The sequence below is a fragment of the Chroicocephalus ridibundus genome, chromosome 1 (genome assembly GCF_963924245.1).
Source record: "Chroicocephalus ridibundus chromosome 1, bChrRid1.1, whole genome shotgun sequence".
In the NCBI taxonomy this organism is placed as follows: Eukaryota; Metazoa; Chordata; class Aves; order Charadriiformes; family Laridae; genus Chroicocephalus; species Chroicocephalus ridibundus.
Window position 1 is genome coordinate 130933434 of NC_086284.1, and position 21755 is coordinate 130955188.

At 50.1% G+C, this 21755-nt stretch overlaps 1 protein-coding gene across 1 annotated transcript in view; it reads right to left on the minus strand.

Moving 5' to 3' along the window:
* Positions 1-257: 257 nt before the first annotated feature.
* Positions 258-21755, minus strand: part of FSTL1 (follistatin like 1) — a 56874-nt gene continuing 35376 nt past the window's right edge. Inside the window, exons 3-11 of the mRNA XM_063352099.1 lie at positions 14666-14770; positions 13296-13425; positions 11705-11737; positions 10036-10166; positions 7074-7192; positions 6189-6301; positions 4878-4988; positions 3789-3886; positions 258-3526 (exon numbers count right to left, since the gene is read on the minus strand). Coding sequence (XP_063208169.1) covers positions 3482-3526; positions 3789-3886; positions 4878-4988; positions 6189-6301; positions 7074-7192; positions 10036-10166; positions 11705-11737; positions 13296-13425; positions 14666-14770 — 885 coding nt within the window. The 3' untranslated portion in view covers positions 258-3481. The remainder of the gene's footprint in view (positions 3527-3788; positions 3887-4877; positions 4989-6188; positions 6302-7073; positions 7193-10035; positions 10167-11704; positions 11738-13295; positions 13426-14665; positions 14771-21755) is intronic.

A 21755-nucleotide genomic window follows, 5' to 3' on the forward strand; every position in this document is an offset into this window, starting at 1 on the left:
ATCATTAAGAGTGCGTGGCTGGGAGGCAGGAGTTGTGGCTGCTGGCTGCATCTCCGCCGCTGTCTCACCACGTGACTGCAACTTTCCACTTCTCTCTGCTGTACCTCAGTTTCGCCAACTATAAAACAAAGATAGTTGCATCTCACATTTGTCAAATGCATTGAGATCTGTGTATAAATGTGTAAAAAGACAGCTGATTGCTTTTTGGAAGAGGAAAGTGAGGAATGTGGCTTGTGAGAAATAGAACAAAACACCTGTTATTTTTTAAATTTTGTTTCATTTATTTGGCAGTAATATCCAAACCCCCCTGCTTCAAAAAATTACAAAATCAAGTAAAATAAGTGCACTAAGGAAACCTACAGAATACTGATAAATTTCACACACGTACAGGAGGGAATATAGAGGGAGAACTGGGACTTTTTTGTTTGTTGCTTAAATTTGGCTTTTTTCTGGGGGGGGGGAGGAAGTCTTCCCTGCCCCTTACAGTCTGTACAGCAATTGTCCCAGAGGGCAATGGCTGTAATTCAGCACTTCCTTCCCCAGCAGCCAAGACACCCTGCAGAAGCAAGCGACAGACCAGGCTGCTGCGGGGTGCAATCTGGGCATGGCTCACCGAATGGTTGCCCTTGCCCTCAGTGCGGGGAGGTGAGATCATTTCGGTCCCCACTGGGTACCGTAGCCCTTAGAACCAGCATCGCTCTCCACAGTTGTCTTTCCCTTTGAGGGCAGGAGGAGGAAGAGGCTCCACAGGCAGCAGCCCTTTCCATGGAGGCATGTTCACTGCATTCCTACCCTGTCGCTGCAGGCTGTCCTCGGAGGGTATGTCGTATGGCTTGTCAGAGAGCTCGGCTTGCCTTGCCTGAGACAGCAGCCCATCCCTCTGCCCTCCGTGCAAGCGCCAGCTCTGTAAACCTCAACTGCCAGCACCCACCTCTCCAGCTGTCCCCAGCACCCATCCTTGTAGACCCCACGTGCACAGGAAACAGGATGGGGACTAGGGAACGTATCGCATAATGCAGCCTACAGAAGCCCTTCAGCCATGTGTTGGCCTCCCCTTCCTGCACATGCTCTGCTTTTCCCAGTTGGAGATTCTCCTGACTGGACATTAAGATGTTATCCCCATCCAGGGAAAGCCTTTAAGGCAAGCTGTTGTGTTTTCTCTAAGGCACTTTAATGATCCAAGCTGGAAGGAAGCGAGCTGGGAGACACAAACTACCTTTCAGAGTAGGGCTGGAATAAAGCAAGATATTTACGAACAATGTTCCTGTGACTCCAGATCCAGCACACAAAGCTGTTCTGCTCATAGTGTTGGGGAGGAGTGAGGGTATGTCTAATGGGTGCTCCTGTTCCACCAATGACTTCCACCATTTATGAGGAAACAATGACTTCATCCCAGTGTAGCATTGTCCTCATTCCCCTCACCTTCACAGGTGACAGCTTCTCCAATCCAGACCCTCATGGGAAAAGAACCAGCCCCCTTCTGTATTTATTATGCCAAAACCTCCGAGCATGGTGGAGTAGATTACGATTCTCAGTGGAAATGTGGCACTGTGCCAAAGTCAACGGAAGTCCTCTGGGTTCACATCAGGAAAACAGCTCAAAGACCAGTCTTTAACAAATCTGGCTCATGGGCAAGACCACAGGAGGGACCAAGCTTTCTTCTTTTCCTAGGCTTGCTAGGTACCAGCTCATTCTTCCACTCCGAGGAAAGCACTGTGCAAAAAGGGGAAACTTGGGACAAAAGTCCTGCTGATCTTCACTCAAGCAGAACATGCTTTTGCAGATGCAAGTGGAGTTTCACTTGAGTAAGCACTAAGGACTGCAAGACACCTGGAAACAACTGCTGAAGTTGCTCACAAACAGGAAGATGGAAATCACAAGCAGTCATCTCAACTCACGGTGCGTGCAACTGCTTGGGATACACAGCAGGGCCATGAAGCAAACATGGAAACAGGACGTTCAGGTGTGTTGAGTGAATGAAGTATGTTTGATAACTGCAGGAGAAAATCAGCTGGGCTTGAGGCTACACAGATGATTGTCAACAAAAGAGCATTTTGTTTACACTGAGGACCAACGCTCTGAGAAACAGGTCAGATGAAAATGACCCACGAAGGGATGTGAGGGTGGTGAAAGATGGTCTGATCAAAGACACTGTGAAACGCGTCAGTAACGAGGCTTCCAGCCCTGACTCCAAACTCAGACTGGGAATCAAAGAATAATGGTACTGCCTCACCCCAGAGGGAGATGGAAGGCCCAAGATGATGGCTAACAGTCCAGACTAAACAGTTTTCTACGGAATTAAGCTTTTTAAAATACCCTACTAATGGGATTGCCTGGTCCCTCTGTCTCTGGACTACTTGGCACTTCCCTCTGGGCAATTTAGAGAGGCATAAGCACGGACTTTGAGCACTTGGTCAATGCTAGGTAAGGGAGCAAGAGCTAGAGAGCTGCAGTGTCAATCCATGCCTGGTGAAACTAATTACATCCAGCCCTGTCTCGTCTTCTATGAGGGACATTGCTACCCCCCATTGAGAAATACCCTGTAATGCAGGACTCACAAGTTGCTTGTGGTGTTTGCAGTGGCTGAGCGCAGTATGGTACAAACTGTGCACGGGCATTACAGCACTGTCAGTAACAAAAACCCACAGGCTGGGTTTTCTTGAAAGATCTAGAGCTACAAAACATACAAAAGCTGAATTACTACCATAGGAAATAAAGTAATAAAAAAAAAACAACCAAAAACAAAAGGGGGAGTCAGCATGTGAACGTGATAAGAAAAAAAATACAATAGCACCTCTAAGGAAGGGGCAGGGAGAGTAAGAGTGAGATGAGGTCAAAAGGAACCATGTTGTGTTGGAGCCCACAATGTACTGGAGGAGCTGCTGGGGACAGTCTGGTGGAAAGCAAGGAGGAATGTGCTGGACTCATGCCAGCAGCATGGCACCATGACTTCCAGGTGTCACACCAGGCTGACCAGCTTTGAGGAGCTCAAAACCAAAGGGGAGGGTAAGCAGGGCAAGGTCCTTGGCTAATGATGCCCTGCAGCACACATGCTCAGCCACAAAACTGCCGGGCCTGTATTTCTGCAGCCAAGGCTGGTGCTGACAATTGTATCGATTGAAGACCCCCTTTTCTATCCAGCACTGACCTCCATCCTTTCCCCAGATCCAGGGGAACAAGAAATCCCTGTTAACTCTTGGAGGGAGCTGCTGTCTGCTCTGGGAAAGAGTCCCAGAGGCTGCTGTAAGTCCCTCCCAGCCTTCCAAGGCCCCAGCAATGAAGCTCCCTGAACAGGTGGGCTCTGCTCCCCTTTCCTGGCCCCATTCTCTGTGTATTACAAAACAAATAACCCATCGCTATACAATGTAAATATCTGTGACTGGAGAACTGTAGCAGACACTTGTGCATACTGAGATCAGCACTGGAGGACAGGGTGGCAGGTTGGGCCCATCCTCCTAGGCTCCTCCGGTGTGGAGGCCCCTTACATCTCCTTGGTGCGCATTCTCTTGGTCTTCTCAGCCGTCTCCTAGAGAAAGACAGCACAAAAGTGAAGCTCTGCACTGACACAGGAGCTAGCAGTGCCCTGAAGCCTTTGGTCTATCTACAAGCAGTGCCAACACTGGCTTACACCTCAAAGACCCACGCCTGTATTTGTCCCCACAGGTAACAGGGATCCCCCTTCACTGCACTCCCCCTTCTACCAGAAGTCTCCAAGTGACAGAAGCAGAGGGAACTCCTCTAGTCTGGAGAGACTTAGCGCAAGTAGACCTTCCCAGCTTCGTGCTAACCTGATGCTTCTGCAGTTCCTGAACATATCTAGCCAGCTCCTCCTCAGTCAAGTCTTGATCAGGTCGCTGTCTCCGAGCAGGCACCTTCTCGTTCTTCCCTGCAAACAGAAACGGAATCCAGCGTTATCACAAATGGGGGATGCAAATTTCAGAGGCTGAACCGTGCAGAACAAAAAGAGGCAGGTCAGCCACAGCACACCTCAAACTTAGGAAGACTTTGCTGTAAGACAGTGTGAATTGGCTTCTTAGAAAGAGAATGGGCCTTGCGGCTGCCTGGGACTTCAGGACCTGGCCATCCAGTCTGCCCCCATCTCTCCTTCCCACGTGATAAAAAATAAAACCACAAGGAAGAGGCTGCATATTATTTAAAAGAAGCATCTATAATTACTTCAAACATCTTGGCCTCTTGTAGGGAATAAATGGAAGCTCAGTGCTATCCAAGTATAATAACTGATGCCTAATGAAGAGGTAATTTTGCTCAGTGAAGATGCAACTTGCTGATGCATCTGATCTGATTCTTTGGTTTCATTATCCCTCTAACAATAGCCTCTGACACCTCTGCTGCTCTGACATGGGTAGAAAGTCAAGGAATTGTAGTCCCACTGCATGCTTCTGCCATGGATGCAGGGAACAAAACAGGCAGCAAGCCTGGGTGTTGCATAGCAACTCTGAAATTTTTTTCTGGGGAGGCAGCAAAAAGTCTCTCATTCAGCTGCTTAACCTCTGACACCTACCCACAGCTCCTCTGGCAGCTCTATTAGTATTACAGTTATCTTTTCTGAGGTGAGTTCCTGCTGCCACAGCCAACTCTGAGCTGAGGTGATCCCGAAGCCTCTGCTGCAGAAGGCAGATAAACACGAAAGAAACTCTGTACATACTTGCTGCTCTTTGCCTCTTTCCTAATCTCCTATTAGCTCGGGTTTGGCCAACATGGAGCATGTGAGGGTGACAGAGAAGCCACACATAGAGAAGCTGAGGAAAAGCAGGAGAGAGAAGAAATCTGGACAGCTGGTGCTCTCAGAAAGATAAGAAGCAAAGATGCCTTTTGTACAAAACCAAATACAAAAATTGTCTGGAGAGCATACGGACCCTCGCATGTCATTGCAGTGCACACCCAGTTCCCACAGGCACAGACGCAGCGATTGCACTCCACCTGGGTCTCTGCTCCATCCTCATAGGTTTCATCTTCCAAGGCACACTCTAGAGAGACACAAAACACGGGCAGTGGTTGTGAGAGAGCGAGCAGGCTAAAGACAACATACTTTGGAGATACCTTGAGAGAGAAGAGGTACAAAGTTTTGGAGGAGGCCTTCCTTCCACTAACCACCAGAAGTTTCACAATGACTAAAATATTCACGCTGAATTTGGTGCATGAAATCAGCCAAAAAATAATTTGGGAAAGTCGAACACTTCACTTTGTTTCCTCAAAAGAACACATTTAAATTTGTCAATTCCAAATGAAATCTCATTATTGGATTTGTCTGAATTTCCTAATCTGTTATACATAGAAGAGAACCCCCAATGTGAAAGTTTTGGTTACTCTGAAACAATTCCTGTTTCAGGTGAGAAGTTGGGGAAATGATATGTGTATTTGCTGTTGCCCAGAGAAAGGAAGGGGAAAAAAAAAAGATGTCTTATTTCAGCTCACATTTCTTCTCACAGCTCAATTGTATGTTTAAGTCGGGGCCCGCAAAGCATTCAAGGGCCCATATGGTGTTAGGTGAAAAGCAGCTGATCATGTTTTCAAGGGGAGGTGCAGCATCCCTAGCTTCCACTGAATCAAGCAACAGAGACTTCAACTTAATATTCCCTAAGAAGCACAGCCTCTGTCTGCTCCTCTGTGCGACCGCAGCGGGACGTAAATACGGCACCTTTGGACTGGTACCTCCTGAGGAGACAATTAGATGAATGGCTAGGCATGCCTGGTCAGCAGAACACTAAGCTGCTTCCACGTGAACTGTAGCACTAAGTGGGGTTTGGAAAGACAGTGAACTTTGAGATGTTCATCAGGGAGGGTCTCTGTGTGAAAGGCAAAGCATAGCAGGACTTTGGTCTGGCCTGACTTTCCCAAGTTATCCAGACATGAACTCACATGATTTATCTCCGTACTGTTAAATGCCTTGACTTTCAAAGCATACTGTATCCATTTGACCTATGCCTTTGCTTCTAAAATTCAAATCTTTTTCATCACGAGAGCTGTGGGAGCTCTGGGACAGAAAAAACAGTACTTTTGACAATGTAGGGACAAAGGGTGCCGTTGGATGGGAGGTAGGCGTATATCAACATTGTCCCTGGGAGTGGAGTTACAGCATTTGATGTCTGTCCCAAAGCTGGTCTCTTTTCTTTCCTCCCTTCCCAGGACCCCTCTCTGGTTCCCCAGCACAAGTAAGGAGCTCCTACTTTTCTCTGGTGGGTTGAAGGATGGGCTGAGGCACTTGAGAAATTCACTGAAGCTGAGCTTCCAGTCAGCATTTTCATCTGACAACTCGATGAGGGCATCTACGCAGAGTCCCCTGAAAGGAAACACAGACGCATGTTCTGCACAGGGCTGTACTGGACTAATTCCTGCTCTACTGGCTTCAGAGTACAGAGGAGTAAAACCAGTAATAACTACGAAGACTCTGAGACGCCTGGCAGAAGTGGCTTCTGTAAGGAAACCTCACTGAATACAGACAAAAGAAAAACAGTCACAAAATACTCCCTGTCTGGCAAAGGGCTAGGAAGTGGGGGGATATTCAGAACATCAGGAATAAGACCCTGTTGACACCTACATGTTGTCACACGAGTGAAGATGCAAGCACAGCCTAACAACAAGTAGCCTGTTGTCTTCATTGTCTCACATGCAGTGGCATGCACACAGAAAAAGGGAAACCTTTCAAACTACATTTTCATGTGATGCTTGTACCAGCTCTAACTGCAGGCTGCCCATGAGCTGTGTTCTCCCACCATCTTCCTTGCACTGGATCTAGCTATCAGGCAAAAGGTGAGTAAGGTCCATTGGAAAGCTAATTTGTTAGGAAATAAAAAAGATGACAAATTTTCCGTCACCCAACTCACTTTCTGGCTGAAACCCTATGAGATTTAAGGCAAAAGAGCGTTGAATACATGCCTAACGTGAAGGGTAGAGGTGGGGCACTGTTCCATTTGGTGATATTCACACCTAATTAAGTGAGAACGCACTTCATACACAGCTGTCTTTGTTAGTGCAAGCTGTAACTGGTATTTGCCATGAGTGGATTTTCATGCCCCCTTCTACCACATCTGGCCCTCCTGTTCACCGCCCACCTGAGCAGCTTGTTGGTCTCCTGGTCCATGTAGGTGGTGATGTTGACAGCAGTCTCATTCTGCTCTACAAACTTCAGGAATTCAGTGGAGTCCAAGCGAGAATCGCCATCGTCAAAGCTCTGTAGGGAAAGATGGCAAGATGTGAGAGGGTCTGATTTTTCAGTTCAGGGTACCCCTTCCTTCTCCCTCTTCCATACGTACTTAGCACTTCTGAAGCTTTAGTGAAACAGGTTGCATCATCCCTGTTTTGCACAAAGAAGAGACGCTCAGAGAAAAGCAGCAACATATCCATACTAGCATCAGAACCGGCAGACAGGATCCTACCCTTGTTCTCACCGATAAGCTACACTGCCTCTCATTCACCTCCTGCTGCTTGATTTATGGCTCTAACCCCATTTCTTCTCTTTGTTCCAGCCAGCTCTTAGCTGCCTGATATACCTCCTGCCTTAAAGCAAACCAGTTGCATTCAAGGAGGTGTCAGCTTCCCAACACGTGTAAGTCCAAAGCTGTGCCTGGACTGTGACAGTGACAAAAGGGGAAATCACAGGAAGCAATTTGCTGCTGATCCCGAAGAAGGAACAATTTAATGCAACAGCACAACGCCTCGCCACCAACTTCTTAAGGTCCCGACAGGACTCCTGGCACTGAAGAGCAGGACTTTTAGCGACAAAATCCTGGCTGTACTCCCAAAGAAGTAATTGCATTTTGCCTCCCTGTTTGGAGATGTCATATCACAGTGCTGGGAACTCAGCAGGAACTGCTAGGCCCCCTCAGACAGCTGCATTGCAGTGAGGGGAAAATGAATTCTGCACACAGACTGCTGCTGGCTAATTTTTTCTGCGTGACTTGGGGCAGGTCACTCTGTCTCCTCATGCAGTGCTTCCAGGAATGCTGGAAGAGGTGTTGCCTGTTGTTACCTCTATGTGGCTCAGGAGAAACCTGTAGGGCTAGGAAAATTACTCTGTGTGCTGTAGCCTGTGTGTAACTGCTCCACTAACATGTCTCAACTTCTACGAGACTTTGAAGTCTCTCGTCCCGCTGTTTCTTGTGAAAGTGGCCGCAGTTCCCGTAACGACCCTGACTCAGTTAAGCTAGTTTTCTTGCCTTTCAACGCTATGGTCTGCATTTATGTGTTCCCCCAGAGACCCTCCAAAACAGCAGCTTCCCACTACAGGCCTCACTCACTCTTCTTGAAATAACATCCTTCAAGGTTGTGGCCTGCTTGATGAACAACCCACATCCCAGTGATCCACACAAGTTGGGCTCCCAGGAGGTAAACAGCTTAATCCCACATCTACAAACCTCCTCATCAAGGAGAAAAGGGAAATGCTTCATCTGATCTTTGCCTCCAGTGTTTATGACCCGCAGGGCAGGAATCAGGCCATTCAAAGAGCGGGAGTGCGGAGCCCTGGGGCTGGGCACTGCAGAATTTCTCCAGCAACAGCAGACCCTCATTGGTAAAGTAAATTTGTGTGTATCTGAACCCACTTAGTTTCCTTTGCTTGGATTTGTCCCAAGTTGCTCCAAGCTCTGGATTCTGCTTTAGAAGTCTTTCAAAGCTTGAAGAGTTGTTGATATGGTGGGTTACCACCTGACTGAGAAGGAAATTCCCCTTTTGGTCTGAGAGAAGGTATGGCTTTGTCATGGAAACTTTCACTCGCTTGTGTCTGGGATCTGCAGTGCTGCAGAAAAAGGGGGGACAATAAAGACAACATGAGGCTGTCTGCCTCTGAGCTGAGGCCATGCAATTTCACCACCTTCCCGACAGGCATGAGGCCAGGGGTGACGAGGCTGTGCTACGGCAGTGGAGCAAGCTGGTGGCTGTCTCAAAGGCGATGACCTGAGGAGACTCTCCGTGAAAATGGCTGGGGACAGCACGTTTGCAGTGGGAGGGACTGAGCAGCTCCGCTCTGCAGGACGCTGCAGCTTTCAGGTGCTGGCAGGTGCCAGCGGGGGTGCCCAAGGCAGTGGGACACAAGTGGGTTTCCACAAAAAAAGCAGCATTAATGGCTACAAAGGCGAAGATGCTCTCGGGAGTACAGGGACCAGCTCTTCTGTCTCACCAGGGGGTGCCATTGCCATGGCAAATTTGCTTGCAGCGCTAACTCCTGTCAGGCACCATTAATCTCTCGCTGTCAACAGCTTATGATTTAAACACTCTCCCCCTTTCCCCACCTGCTCCTCCAGCTCCATCCTGAATGCTTTGAAGTCTTTATCAGAAGCCGGGTGTGAGGGGGAGGGATGCAGCAGTGCATGTGGCAGAAGCACGGGAGAAGTGCGTGTCCACTGATTACAAAAGGGGGTGGGGATGGACTGAGGGACAGACTGGCAGGGAAAAGGGAAGACGGAAGAGGAATGGAATTATCGCAGTGCCCGAAAGTCATGCGCGGCTCCTCTCTCTCTGCAGAGCACTAGGGAACTGCCAGCTCTCGGCCACAACTGAGCCATACTCCTTGCAAGCAAATATTCCTCTTGAAGCCCCCAAGCATCCCCTATCACCATCTCAACATGGCCTTGGGACTGTCTAGAACAAAGGATCAGCAGTCCCTGCCCTGCCTTCCTGCTCCTTTTACCTGCACTTCCAGCCCTTTCACCCACCTTTTCTCCTCTGGCTCTCTTTTGTCCCCTGAGATCAGTTCTTCTGTCCCCCACCACAGGCATGCTTGGCCTGCCCTCCTCCTTTTCCCCAGGGCAGGTCAGATCCCCAGGGATGCTCCAGGTCTGGGCTGTCACATAGCTGTGTCAGTGGCTCTGTCAGCAGCTGCTGCAGGCAGCCCGTAACACATCACGCTGTAGGACATACCAGACCTCCCAGGCACCCAGCTTGACAGGCCCATCACACACTGGAGCCTCTTGGGTGGGGGCATGGCAGCTGCTCTGCTGCCAGGAAAGGGCAGCAAAACGTTTCCCGCCGGGGCAGGAAACCTAGTCTGGCCTATAAGGCAGGTGCGGCTCTACTTGCCTTGAAATACTTGTCCAGGACTTCGCTGTAGTTGCTGCCCTTGGAAAACCATCCATCTGGGATAATTTCAGCTTCCAGCCACTGGATGACACGGCGACGAAGCTCATCTCTGTCCGACTGGTAGCAGACGACTGTCACAGGAGAAGGTGTAGTAGAAGAAAAGCAAGGATGAGTGAAATGGAAGTTAGCAGGGAGAGTGCAGAGAGACGACTGGAAATAAAAACCAGCCAGACAGCCCTGATGGCAGTTTGTAGGCCCCCCCCTCCTTGGAGATGTGCCACGGCCACATCAAAGCAGAGGTGCCATGTGCTGAACAGCGGATGGGCTGTGGGTGACACCATGCGGCAAGGCCAGAAAACGACACTCCTCCCAAACCCTTTTTGCCTTCCTGTCCCCGAAGTTTGTGAAAGAGCAACTCGGGGTGGACTCGTCTTGGTGTGAAGAGTCCCCGGACCGAGGGAGAAACGTGACTGACAGTGTCCCCAGGCTTCCTTATACTGTGCAGAACAGGCATTCAGCTGTTAGCCCTCAAGTACCAAAACCTATATCCTCTGCAAGGGCGAAGACTAAACTGAGCAAGCCTTTCCACCATGCTTTCCCCAGGACTTGAGTTTTGGAGCCTAACATCTCAGGAGAATTCGTTTCTTCAAAGCCTTGACTTGCCCACCCTGATTGGAAATGAGAGGGGGTCAAGATGGGCTTGTTTGCAGTGCTCTCCAGAGTCACAGGTTTCACTAAGTGGATGTCACCTTGTGTGCTAATACTGATCTATGTATTCGAAGCAAAACTGAAAGCCTAGATCTTCTGGCTTCTGTGAGTTGTCACACCTGCCCAGAGGCCAATGGAGCCAGAAGGGGAATCAGTGTGCATTTGTGTCGCTTACACACACTAAGGATCTCCTTCTGAATCCAGTGACTACAATCACAACCGGATGGACAGTTTCTGCATGTGTAGTTTTGAACTTCCTTGAAACTGCTTTGAGGTGGTGGCCGTGCCCTGAAAATGGTCCTTTCCCTTAAGTTTGTACTTGGATTTGCTCTCATCTGTCCTAGGAAGCTGAAGTTGACAATTACACAGCTCCGGCACTTAGAGGCCATGGATGGGAAAAGGGTCCCCTGATGAAGAACAGGTCACGGCCCCAAAATTCGTAGTCTAAGTACACAAGGTATAAGCGGAGAAACCAGGCACAGGGAATCAAAGAGACTTGTTCATTGATGGGAGAGGTAGTTCAGCTACACCTCCTGACTCCCCAGGTAATGCCCCCTTCATTACGTAGTGCTACGCCTGTGCCCATCAGTTAATCACTCCTGAAGCAAAATCTCGCAAAGTCTCCTTTCAAAAGAGTGTCTCTTCCCTCAGTCTGGGTGGTGAACACAGCTTGTGTCCCTAGGAGCAAACTGGGTTTCACCGCACCTTGTACGTGCTCTGAGTCCCTGAGACATCCCAGCACGGTGAAGAGCACAGGAGATATATGAGCTCTGAAAGGTTACCCAGGAGTAGAGAGCCAGGCAATCATATTTCAGCCGATTTACCAACTCAGACTGCAACAGCCAGTGCAGAGGTATCACTTTTACACAGAGCTGTTCAACTCCTCCAGCAGACCTTCCTCCCCACCTCTCTTCCCAAACACATACAGAGGCCCCAGCCACGCAAGGAGACGGCTTCTCACCTGGACTTGCAGCTGGATTCTCAGACTTCTTCTCTGTGATTGGAAAGACAGAAGAGCATATTTCTGACACAACATGAAGCAATACAAATCTCTTCCCACCCTGGGTGCCACTTGGGCAAGAGCAGAGGAAGCTGGAAGCCTTTGGAAACATGAGGGCCACATGTATGATTAAGGGACTGGAACATGTGTCACCCGAGGGGAGGCTGAGGACTGTTCAACCTGAAGAAGAGAATGCTCGGGGGCAATACCATCAATGTTTATGCATCTGATGGGAAGGAATGAAGAAGACTGAGTCAGACTCTTCTCTGTGGTGTCCACTGACAGGGCAAGAGGCAACAGGCACATATTTAAACACAGGGAATTCCATCTGAACATAGGGGAACACTTTACTGTGAGGCTGGTTGAACACTGGAACGGGTTGGCAAAAGAGGTTGTGGAGTCTCCATCCTTGGAGATACTCAAAAGCCTGGACTGGACACAGCCCTGGGCAACCTGTTCTAGGTGACCCTGCTCGAGCAAGGAGGTTGGAGTAGATGATCTCAGGAGAGGAACTCCTTTGCTACCTCAATGATCCCATGATTCTGAGTTACTTCTTAGCAACAGGCTACATGTGGTTCTGGCAGAGGTTTCGCTCAAGCACCAAAGGAGGTGAAGCAGTTCGGGCCTGTGCTATTTTTCCCATGCCATCTGATCACTCTTGGAACAGTTCTTTTCAGAGTTCACCTCTCATTTAGGAGAGATGGGCATGTGCAAGGCTGGGACCCAAGATATGGGCACGAGTTAAACAGCCCTGCCATTGAGGCGAAATCCTTGCTCCTAAAGTTCTTGAGGGTCCTTCATGAACTTGAATGGTAGTATGGGCTTTGGGAGTTTATCCTGAGAGTCTGACCTTTCCTTAGCAGGTAGACTGAGAGACCTGCCTGGCAGAATCCATGAGCTCAGAGAGAGACAGGCAGGAGGAAGAACTTGCCCTGCTCTCCTAAGTGCCCCCTCCCCCCAGTCCAGGGAGACAATAGCTCCAAGATCCCACCACAGCCAAGGTGTCAGGGCCCCAAGTGCACTAATGAGGGCCTTAATTGGCCCTGCCAACCTCACCTAGGGCCTTCATCCACACTCTCTACCCATCAGCCCATTTCAGCTGATGCCTCAGCCCCTAAATCCTTGCCTGGGATTATGTTGTAGGTATGCCTGTCTCCAGATCTGTTGTGACCATTCCTGCACTTGCCATAGATCCTGTCAATCTAGGCCCTAACCTGGTGACTGTCTTCCCACCTGTATCTCAGACTGCTATAGACTGCATCACTATGGACTTGTCTGGCAATTACAGGCCTGTGCCTGATCCTGGTTACCACCACCGGACCTGATCCTGACTTGAATTCACGGCTCAACTTCAGGCCTGGTGATCTGGACACTTGGTTGAAGCTGGCTGTTGTTCCCCGGCTTGCCCTGTTAGCCCACTCAGCAGCTGTGGGAGAGGGTCCTGGCTGGCAAGACCTCCGCACCTCTGCCTTGCCTCGTCATCACGCTTGGCTTCCCGCTCTCCCTCCCTTAGAAGCTAGCCAGCCCTCATCACTCCCTGACACAGGGTTACCTTTACAGTGGCCATCGTAATCCACCTGGATCTTGGATCCAGTGAGGCAGGCGTCACGGTGCAGCTCACAGTGGTTCAGATACGTCTTGCCATTGCTGCCGCACACAGGCCTCTTATGAGGTTTGCATTGCTGTGAGAGAGCCAGAGAAGACAGCATTTTTCCTCCCTCTTTAGGACAGCTAGAGGGAAGCAGGGGAGTCCCAGCATCAGCCTGGCTCAACAGAAGCCCCCATGGCCCAAAAGGTGTTTACAACAGGCTGAACCCACCCACCACTGTCCCAGAAAAACCTGCACAGAGAAGTCTGTGGGTGTGGGTTCAAAGGCTTCTCTTTATCCCAGCCCCCGTCACCACCACCATGACAACAGCCTTCCTGAAAGCAGAGCCCGTCAGAGAAATCAGTGCCCAGCATAAATGCTATGTGTAATCCTGCAACTGCTGCTCTATATGGCTTGGATGTGCCTGGCCAGAGGCATTTCTGTGACTCTCTTCTGCGCACCTCTGCTCGTTGAGCTCCATTACATCTCTTTGTAGACTGCTCCACCTTTCTGCAACTGAATGCAGAATAAGCCAACAGCCATGAACAAAGAGCACAGCCTACAGCAGAGGACGAGTTCACCAGTGCTGCTGTTCAGGCTGCAGGCTTCTTTCTCGTGTCCCTTTCAGTCTGGCCAAGCCTATCCAGAGTGACAGACTCTCTGGTAACGGGGCATTTCACTCTGCAGTGCCCAGGCTGGCTGTGTGAGAGTTGCAGGCTCTGAGGGAAGTGGGAACAAAGAGCCACATGCCCATTCCCAGGAGCCAGGCAGGAATGGCTTGAAAGCGAAGGGCAGAGCGGAGTAGGGAGACACTGTGTCTCTACAGCTGGGAAAGGCTCTTCTAATCATCTCCGGCTCCCTGCTGGACGGAGCTATTCATCCTCACAGCACTCCACCGCAATTATTTCCATTTTACAAAAGCTGATTTTTAGTAGGGTGCTTGTAACCTCCTCAAACAAGATGCCAGTGGGGGCAGGTTGTCTTGGAGCTCGCAGACCACTCCCTAGAGTGCCCTCCAAAGCCAGCTGCCTATCAATACCCTACTGGGCTTTCCCAACAAAAGACCTCCAGCCAAGTCTCCTGTGCTTGTAAAGACCCCAGGCAGTTGTGTGAGTGCACAGCTGCAAGCCCCAGACAATATCTATCCTGCAGGGCTCTTCCCCCGCACCACACTGGGAAAGGCCCTGCTGTTTGAAGAGCCACTGTGAATTTGCAGCTGCTCCAAAACAGCCATAGCCTCATCCCATCACGGGATCTTTCCAGTGACCGAAATACAGCCCAGGAGGGTACTGGTGATGCCCATCCCAGAGGCAGAAGCTGTGCCACCCTCCTACCTCAATGCAGAGACAAGTTGGCTCTCCCTTCTCTGTCACTGCACACTCCCGCCCAGCTCCGCAGAAAACATTGGCACAGATCTTGGATTTGCTCCTTGGCTCTTCCTGCAAGATACAAAGTAAAAGACACAAAATACATCAAGATACCCAGAAGAGCAGCAACACAGCTTTAAAAAATAACACATTTAACTTCTAGACTGAACCAAAGAGCACCGAGGCGGTAAGGCACAGATCACAGAACAAGAGAGACATGACTGCAACAGATGGGACAGCTCAGACAATAACCAGGAGCAGACACAAGAGCTAGGGCTACAGTCCCAGCAACAGAGGGCTTCCCTGAGGTCATCCCCAGAAAATCACCTAGGAGAACTGGAGCAAAGATGAACAAAAGAAAGTCTAGCATGAATGGCAAAAATAATTCACTCATGTCGAGGACTGCTGTCTTCAAAATGTTTTCCATGGAGGGTAGGGAGCAGAAATGGCTTTGCTTCAGACATTTAAGAAGTCGAGCAGAACCCTGGAGAAAGGTGGGATACCAAACAGGCAGAAATCGCCATCAGGCACCAGATAATGCCCCTGTCACAAAAAAACTTCAAAAAACTACGTGGCCCATTATCTTGCCTTCACTGGTCAAGATTAAACACTTCAAAGGAAGAGACACCGTCATAGATAATTATACAGTAACCTTCTCACAGAGAAAATTTCTTCCTGTCCCTGACAGCCAGCAGTTAACTTATGCCCTGCAGCACAATTTATACGCTTTGCAGTTTTCTCCTAGCCAAAGTCACCACAAGTATTCTTGTTGTTCATGTAACTGTCAAATCCTTTGAGTCCCACTATGTACTCAAACTGGTGACACCTAGCAGGGAAGATTTCCCTAGGTTAATAATGTTTTCAATAAAACCACGATTTACTTTTATCAGTTTAACGTCTTTTTTTCTTTAGACTTTTAGAAGAGAAGACTGTTCCAGGGGTTCAGACTTTGGAGACCCTGGTTTAATTCCCTGCTTTGTCATTAATTTCCTTTGTGACTCTCATTTCATCTAATATTTTCCACCTGGAAGTTCAGTATCTGGTTCAGGCTAGCCAACTGGCTTCCTCAACCGTTTTGTATCACAGACAGTAGACTGAGGAATGTAAAATAATCAGTGGGATAGGTCAATCACTTCGGCTGTGACTCTTCTCTCTGATACACAAAGGTTTTTTTACCCTCTTATCTGAGTATTATTCTTAACCTCGGCCTATTTGTGGTATCTTTGTACCTCCATCATATACTTCTGAAAGTAGGTGATCAAAAAGGAGCAGGATTTGCCTGAGGAGCAAGCATTATCGATACATTTAATAACAAATGCTGAGCACATCTTTTCTCCTATTGCTTCTTTGTCCTAATTTGCGTTTTTGGGTGTTTTTTTTTTTTTTTTTTTGTTTTGCTTTTAAACCACAATTCCACAGTGAGTTGTTGTCTTTACTGAACAGCCCGCAGTGACAACCAGCTCATTTTCTGAATGACTTCGCCCTGGTCCTCAAGATGTTTTCTCTACTGGCCTACTGCACAGTCATCAAGCCCAAGAAGGTCTTTTCAAAGCACTGCAGGATTCCCTCCAGGTTCGCATAGCGACAAACACCTTTCCTACTCTCTGCAAATATTCCTGTCTCACTGCTTACCCTGTGAAATAAAAATACAGTATTCAGACACACCAGTCTTAGCTCAGAAACACACACTGTGTCCCAGGCCTGCTCACCCCATGAAGACAGTCTGTTATCCTCCCTCTGCCCCTTCATCCCCCTTTCACATATGGTTTCTGAACTACGAAAGTCACTCTGCCCGTCCTGCTGCATCCACCTCTTCTTAGCTGTCTTCTGGTCAAAGGCTGGGGTAAGTGATCTAGGCACTTCTGGGGTGGGATGGAGCAAGACGAGTGCGTCACCGCACAAAGCAACCTCACACATCTTAAGGCAGGAAAGGAAGAATAACTCATTTTGCAAAAGCACAAAGAAAAGCCAAATTCTCCCCAGGCTGGAGTATGGCTAAGGCTCCCCTAAAACACACTGTAGGCACCTAAGAGCTGATCTATTTAAAGGGCTTCAAACAACATGCCCACCCCTTCACTGAGCCAGAGACCAGAAAAAAACGAAAAATTGCTAGACACGGCTTTGAAATGCCACCCACCAAGGTCTGTAATCCAGGTGCCTGGCAATAGATGGCAGTACTCTGCCTCTCCTTACCCACGGCCAGGCAGGACTGCCAGCAGCAAGCTCCCGGCCATGCCCACCGATGCCAAACCTGGCTCTTGCCTCCTGGGCTGAGACGGCACTGCTACAACCGCAGCCGGCCTCAGCAGGAGTCCGCAGGGACCAAGCTTGGGTTGCAGGACTCCTCTCCCCTCGCCAGCTTGCTGGAAACCAGGCCCGCGACGCGGCTTTCCTGGCCACAGCTTCCTCCCCTGTAGCGCCTGAGCCCAGGAGCCATCCTGCAGCTCTCCCACTGGGACCCAGGGTGGGGATGCTGTCAGGGTGACACTGCCAGAACAGCCTCTGAGGACAACCTGCCTCCTGCCAGGCTGGAGAGCCACGTTGTCTGATTTTTCTTATTAATCAAAGCAAGACAGTTTAGTGGTTGCTTCTTTGCTGTTGTTTTAAGCTGTTCGAGGCTGGCAGTGGGTCAGAGCTGGTTGCCATGTGCCGGCACGGCTGTCTCCACCCCAGGGGTTTGCCAGAGAAAGAAAGGAATCAGCTGCTCTGCCTGCCTGCCTGTTCTCTCACTCTGGCACAGGGTTTCTCAGACCCAGCTTGCTTATCCACCCTCCCGGCAGCAGCGGCCACGGCAGGAGCTACCACTCCGGGTGCTTGCTCCACCTTTAGTGAAAGCAGCTCTCAGCTTCCACCCCAGTTCCCTCAGTCCCCTGTGCCCCCCATCCTTGCAACGCTCACCCCACAAATCATACTTTCTCCCTCTATAACCTACAAACCATAGCCCCTTCCAGTTGCATGCCCCGCTCCCAAAATGCCTGAGACCCTCACCTCCTTCCTGCATCAGACATCACCTCTCCTACCCTACACCTACCCCACTCCTGCACCTGCAGATCCTGCCTTCACCTCCTGCAAGAGTCAGAAAACACCTTCCTCCGTCAGCCTGCACGCAGATGAAGTTAGCAGCTGCCACCACCACCGCGTGGTACGGCCACAGAGCTCTCAGGTAGTTCACAGCACACCGCAGGGTGGGAGCTCTCTCTAGCGGCTCCCGGCCGCCTTCCTGGCAAATACCCGAGTCTCCTGTGCGTAACTGGGAGTGTAACAGAGACGCTGGAGGATGGATGGATGAGTATGGTGGGGATCTGTGAATGAGGCTTTATAATCTTCACTCCTGATTCTCTGGTGACCTCCCAGATGCCACCAGCCAAACTAGTTTCTTGCAACAGATATTCTGATCTTACCTTGGACCTTGTCATGTTTGCTCTTTATAAAGCTCCATCTGCTGGAGTCATGTGAATAAGTGGGGATGGCAGCTGCCACTTCAATATTAAATAGCTCATTCTCGCACCTACCACGTAAAAGCTTGAAAATACGAACTGCAAAGGTTTAAATGCAAGGTCATACACAAAAAAGACTCCGCAGTGTTTCAATGTCATCACTCTTAAATTAATTTCAGGATTTGGGAGCTGGGATCGTAGTTTTTACACCGCTTCCTCCCTGCGAGCTGCCATTGCCCTTCCTGTCACCATGGGGTTGGGAAGTGTCACTTGTCCCTGTGCATAGTGCGCTCGGGCAGGCGGAAGGGAAAGGGCAGAGAGTCGTTATTAATTGCTGCACAGTGGCATTTACACCGCAAGCCACACGAGTTCCTCTCTTCTGCCTGGGGCGAGATGCTCAAACTCTCTCTGTATAGGCAATGACTTTAATTACTCCTCTGCTGCCCAGAGCAGGAGTGGGAAGGTGTAAAAGCTGCAAGCACAAAGCCAGGGAAGGATTGCCTGGACTCCAGAGCATCTGCCATGGCACAGGGGCACTCCTGGCTCCTTACTCCGCAGCCTCCACAGCGGTACAACCTCCCCAGACACCTTCTTGGGCAAAGACCATGGAGAAAGCTGTTCACCACGGCTCACGGGTCAGAAAGTCTGGGCAGCATCATTGTCATGTATGCACAGCCCAGACTGTCTGCCAAATGGGGATGGGAATGCATGCTACTTTTGGGGGGCTGAGAAGCATAACCCCATGGACAAAGGGTTCTTGCATGCAAAGGGGCAAGCACTGAGCAGAAGACCTGAAAAGACAGTAGTGAGCCTGTTGCTCAGGCTGTTGGTTCCTGGGCAGCAAGGAGGAAAGAAAGAGACATTTCCAAAGCACCCCCGGGTGAGAAAGCCGGCGGCATCGCCAGCGGTGAGGGATCACCATGGCAACCGGCAGTGCGGGGCCTCAAGGTGGAGAGCTAAAATTAGACATCGGGAAGGGCTGTTTCTCATCTCTAGCAGCAATCGGCACTGAGGAGTCGGACCCCCAACACAGTGTATGCGCTGGTGTCGGGAGCATTTCCGAGCCCCTGCGTGCGCCCAGATGTCCGGCACTGAGCGTGGCTCGACGCACCGACACACGGTGCCATGAGCGGGTCTGCACGGGGGTCCCAAGGTCCTGCCAGCTGCCGTGCTGGCTCCCCGCTGGTGGGACTGCATGAAAACAGCACGGTGTCTGCAGCAAGATATGTGAGTGACCGCACACATGGAGAAGAGGCATCGTGGCTTTGCAAGGGAGCTGCTCACTGCAGCTCTCCCTTCTCTGCTGCCTCCCCTGGCCCCTGCTGAGCCACAATTGCCTGGTGTCACCTGGTGGAAATGGGGACTTTCCCAGCCAGCCTGTGAACGCTGAAACCATTAGGAGTTCAGTGACAAAACACCTCTGTAAGGAAGAATGAGCTTCCACCTGCAGAGAAGAGCTGTGCAAGCAGCTGCACATCCATGGTGCCCCACTGCCCGAAGGGAGCAGCAGGGACCTCTGCCATTACGCATGCCCTGGGAAATGAGCAGAGAGATCACCCTGCTACAAGGTGGGAAGCTTACGTGCTCGAAAACAACCCTTCAGATTGTTTTTTGCTTTCTGCACATCCTTCCATACAAAATCTCCACTTGGAGATCGCAAAAGTCTTTTTCTCAGCAGCCCATGCTGCACTGGAGAAATACGACCTGCCGTCCTGCTCTTACTGACACGAGTAAAAAGCTTTTCTGCCATCAGCAGCGACTGCAGGTCTTTTTCCTCTTTTGGCATCACTTTGAGGAAATCCATAAAATGACCGGACTGCTCACATAATGCTCTGTGCTGTTTGCTGTAAAATCAAGGCTTTGCATTTTTGCCCTGCCTGATGTGCAAGGAAATTCAAGTGCTCTAGAGCTGTAGCACTGAAAGCTCCTCTGCGGGGGCAAACCCATGTATCACACAAACTTGAGTACATGGATAAGGCAAAACTAAAGGTCATCAAAATAATGTCTGGGGTTGCAAGACCTGCACCAATTCTCACACCTCAGGAAAGGCAGCAGCAAAAGCTGGGAGGAGGTTTTCAGATATAAACAGTACAATTCACAATAAGCTCCTTCCACGCAGACAGGGAGAAACCACCTTTGCAGCTACATATTTCAGCCAGTCCTCCCTATGTCTTCCCATCCACGTCCCTTTTACCTGTTCCCTGCCACAACTGACACAGGAGTAGGGATATAAGGGATCTCCAAACGCGCCAAGGTGCCACCTGTAAACCGTGCTGCCTGCACAATTTCTAAACCAACTCAACATCCAGCCACGAAACCTAGCGCTTTGTTCAGCTGTTGTCTTGGCAATGGTTTCTTCTCAACGCAGAAAGATTTGGAGACGCAAAGCACTGGGTCAAGGATGCAGAAAGTTGAGACGAGAAACCATGCCTCCTGACTCCCAAATCTCCCTCCTCTCCTGCTGTGGGGCTGTGAGAAGCGCTGCGTTGTGCTGCGACATGGAAAAAGAGAGAGCTGGGCACCAAAGCAGCTCAGGTGGGTCAGGAAAACTCAGCAACTCCTGTATAGTGATGGCACTGAAAAAACATTTGGCTTTTGCATTTTCATCCCATTACCCAAGTGCGCCTCTGGGAAAAACAGCTCTCTGGGCAGTGAGCCCTCCTGCAGAGGTCCGGGGAGAGCGGATCCCACGTTGGCTGGAGGGCAAGCACAGGCAGACAGCCTGTCACCTCCAGCCATTTGTGCCACCGGCTCTGGAGGCACGTTTCTCCCCTTGTTCTGGTTTGTGATCAACAAGCAAAGTGCCCGTCCCTCCCCGCAAACCTGACCTAATTCCTGCGGCAGCTCCCTGGATCCTCTAACACGCTGGTGTGACGGGGCGGAAATTTGGCAACGCAATAAACCGAGCAGACTAGCGTGAAACAAGCTGGCACCCCTGATGGTGGGTTTGCCATAAATAGATAAGGCAAACATTGCAATTTTCTTCCTTAGGGCTATTTCCTCGGGACATCTGAAGACTCTGAAAGAAACCCCACACAAATTACCTTTAAGTCCAACTTGGAAGGTTTGATTTTCAGTTGTCAAAGATAAGATGGAGATAAGCCCAGTGTGTGCGGACTGAACCACATCTGATTTCCAGTTCATCTCTCCAATAAAACCTGCCTCCCAGGACATCATCACTATTAGGATGGCACAGCGGGCTGTGGGGAGTGACCCATATCCTCTATCCTGGAAGGAAACCTGCCATCAGAGGTTGCTGAACCTGCTGGTGCAGGGTCACATCAAGACCGAGCTGCACCATTCCTCAAGTCTGGTGTTATCCAGTCCCAAAGTGGCACCCTCTGGAGCCACTCGCCCCCCGCCTCCTTGCCTCTGGGAGGCACATGGTACATGTCACAGAATGGTAGGGTTTGGAAGGGACCTTTGGAGATCATCTAGTCCAACCCCCCTGACAAAGCAGGTTCACCTGGAGCAGACTGGACAGGAATGCATCCAGGCGCGTTTTGAATATCTCCAGAGAAGGAGACTACACGTCCCGAGGCTCAGACCAGCGAAGGTGTCTGATAGGCAGCTCAGAAGGCTCAAAACCAGGCTGTCCTCAAGCTATTTAGTTAAAAAGG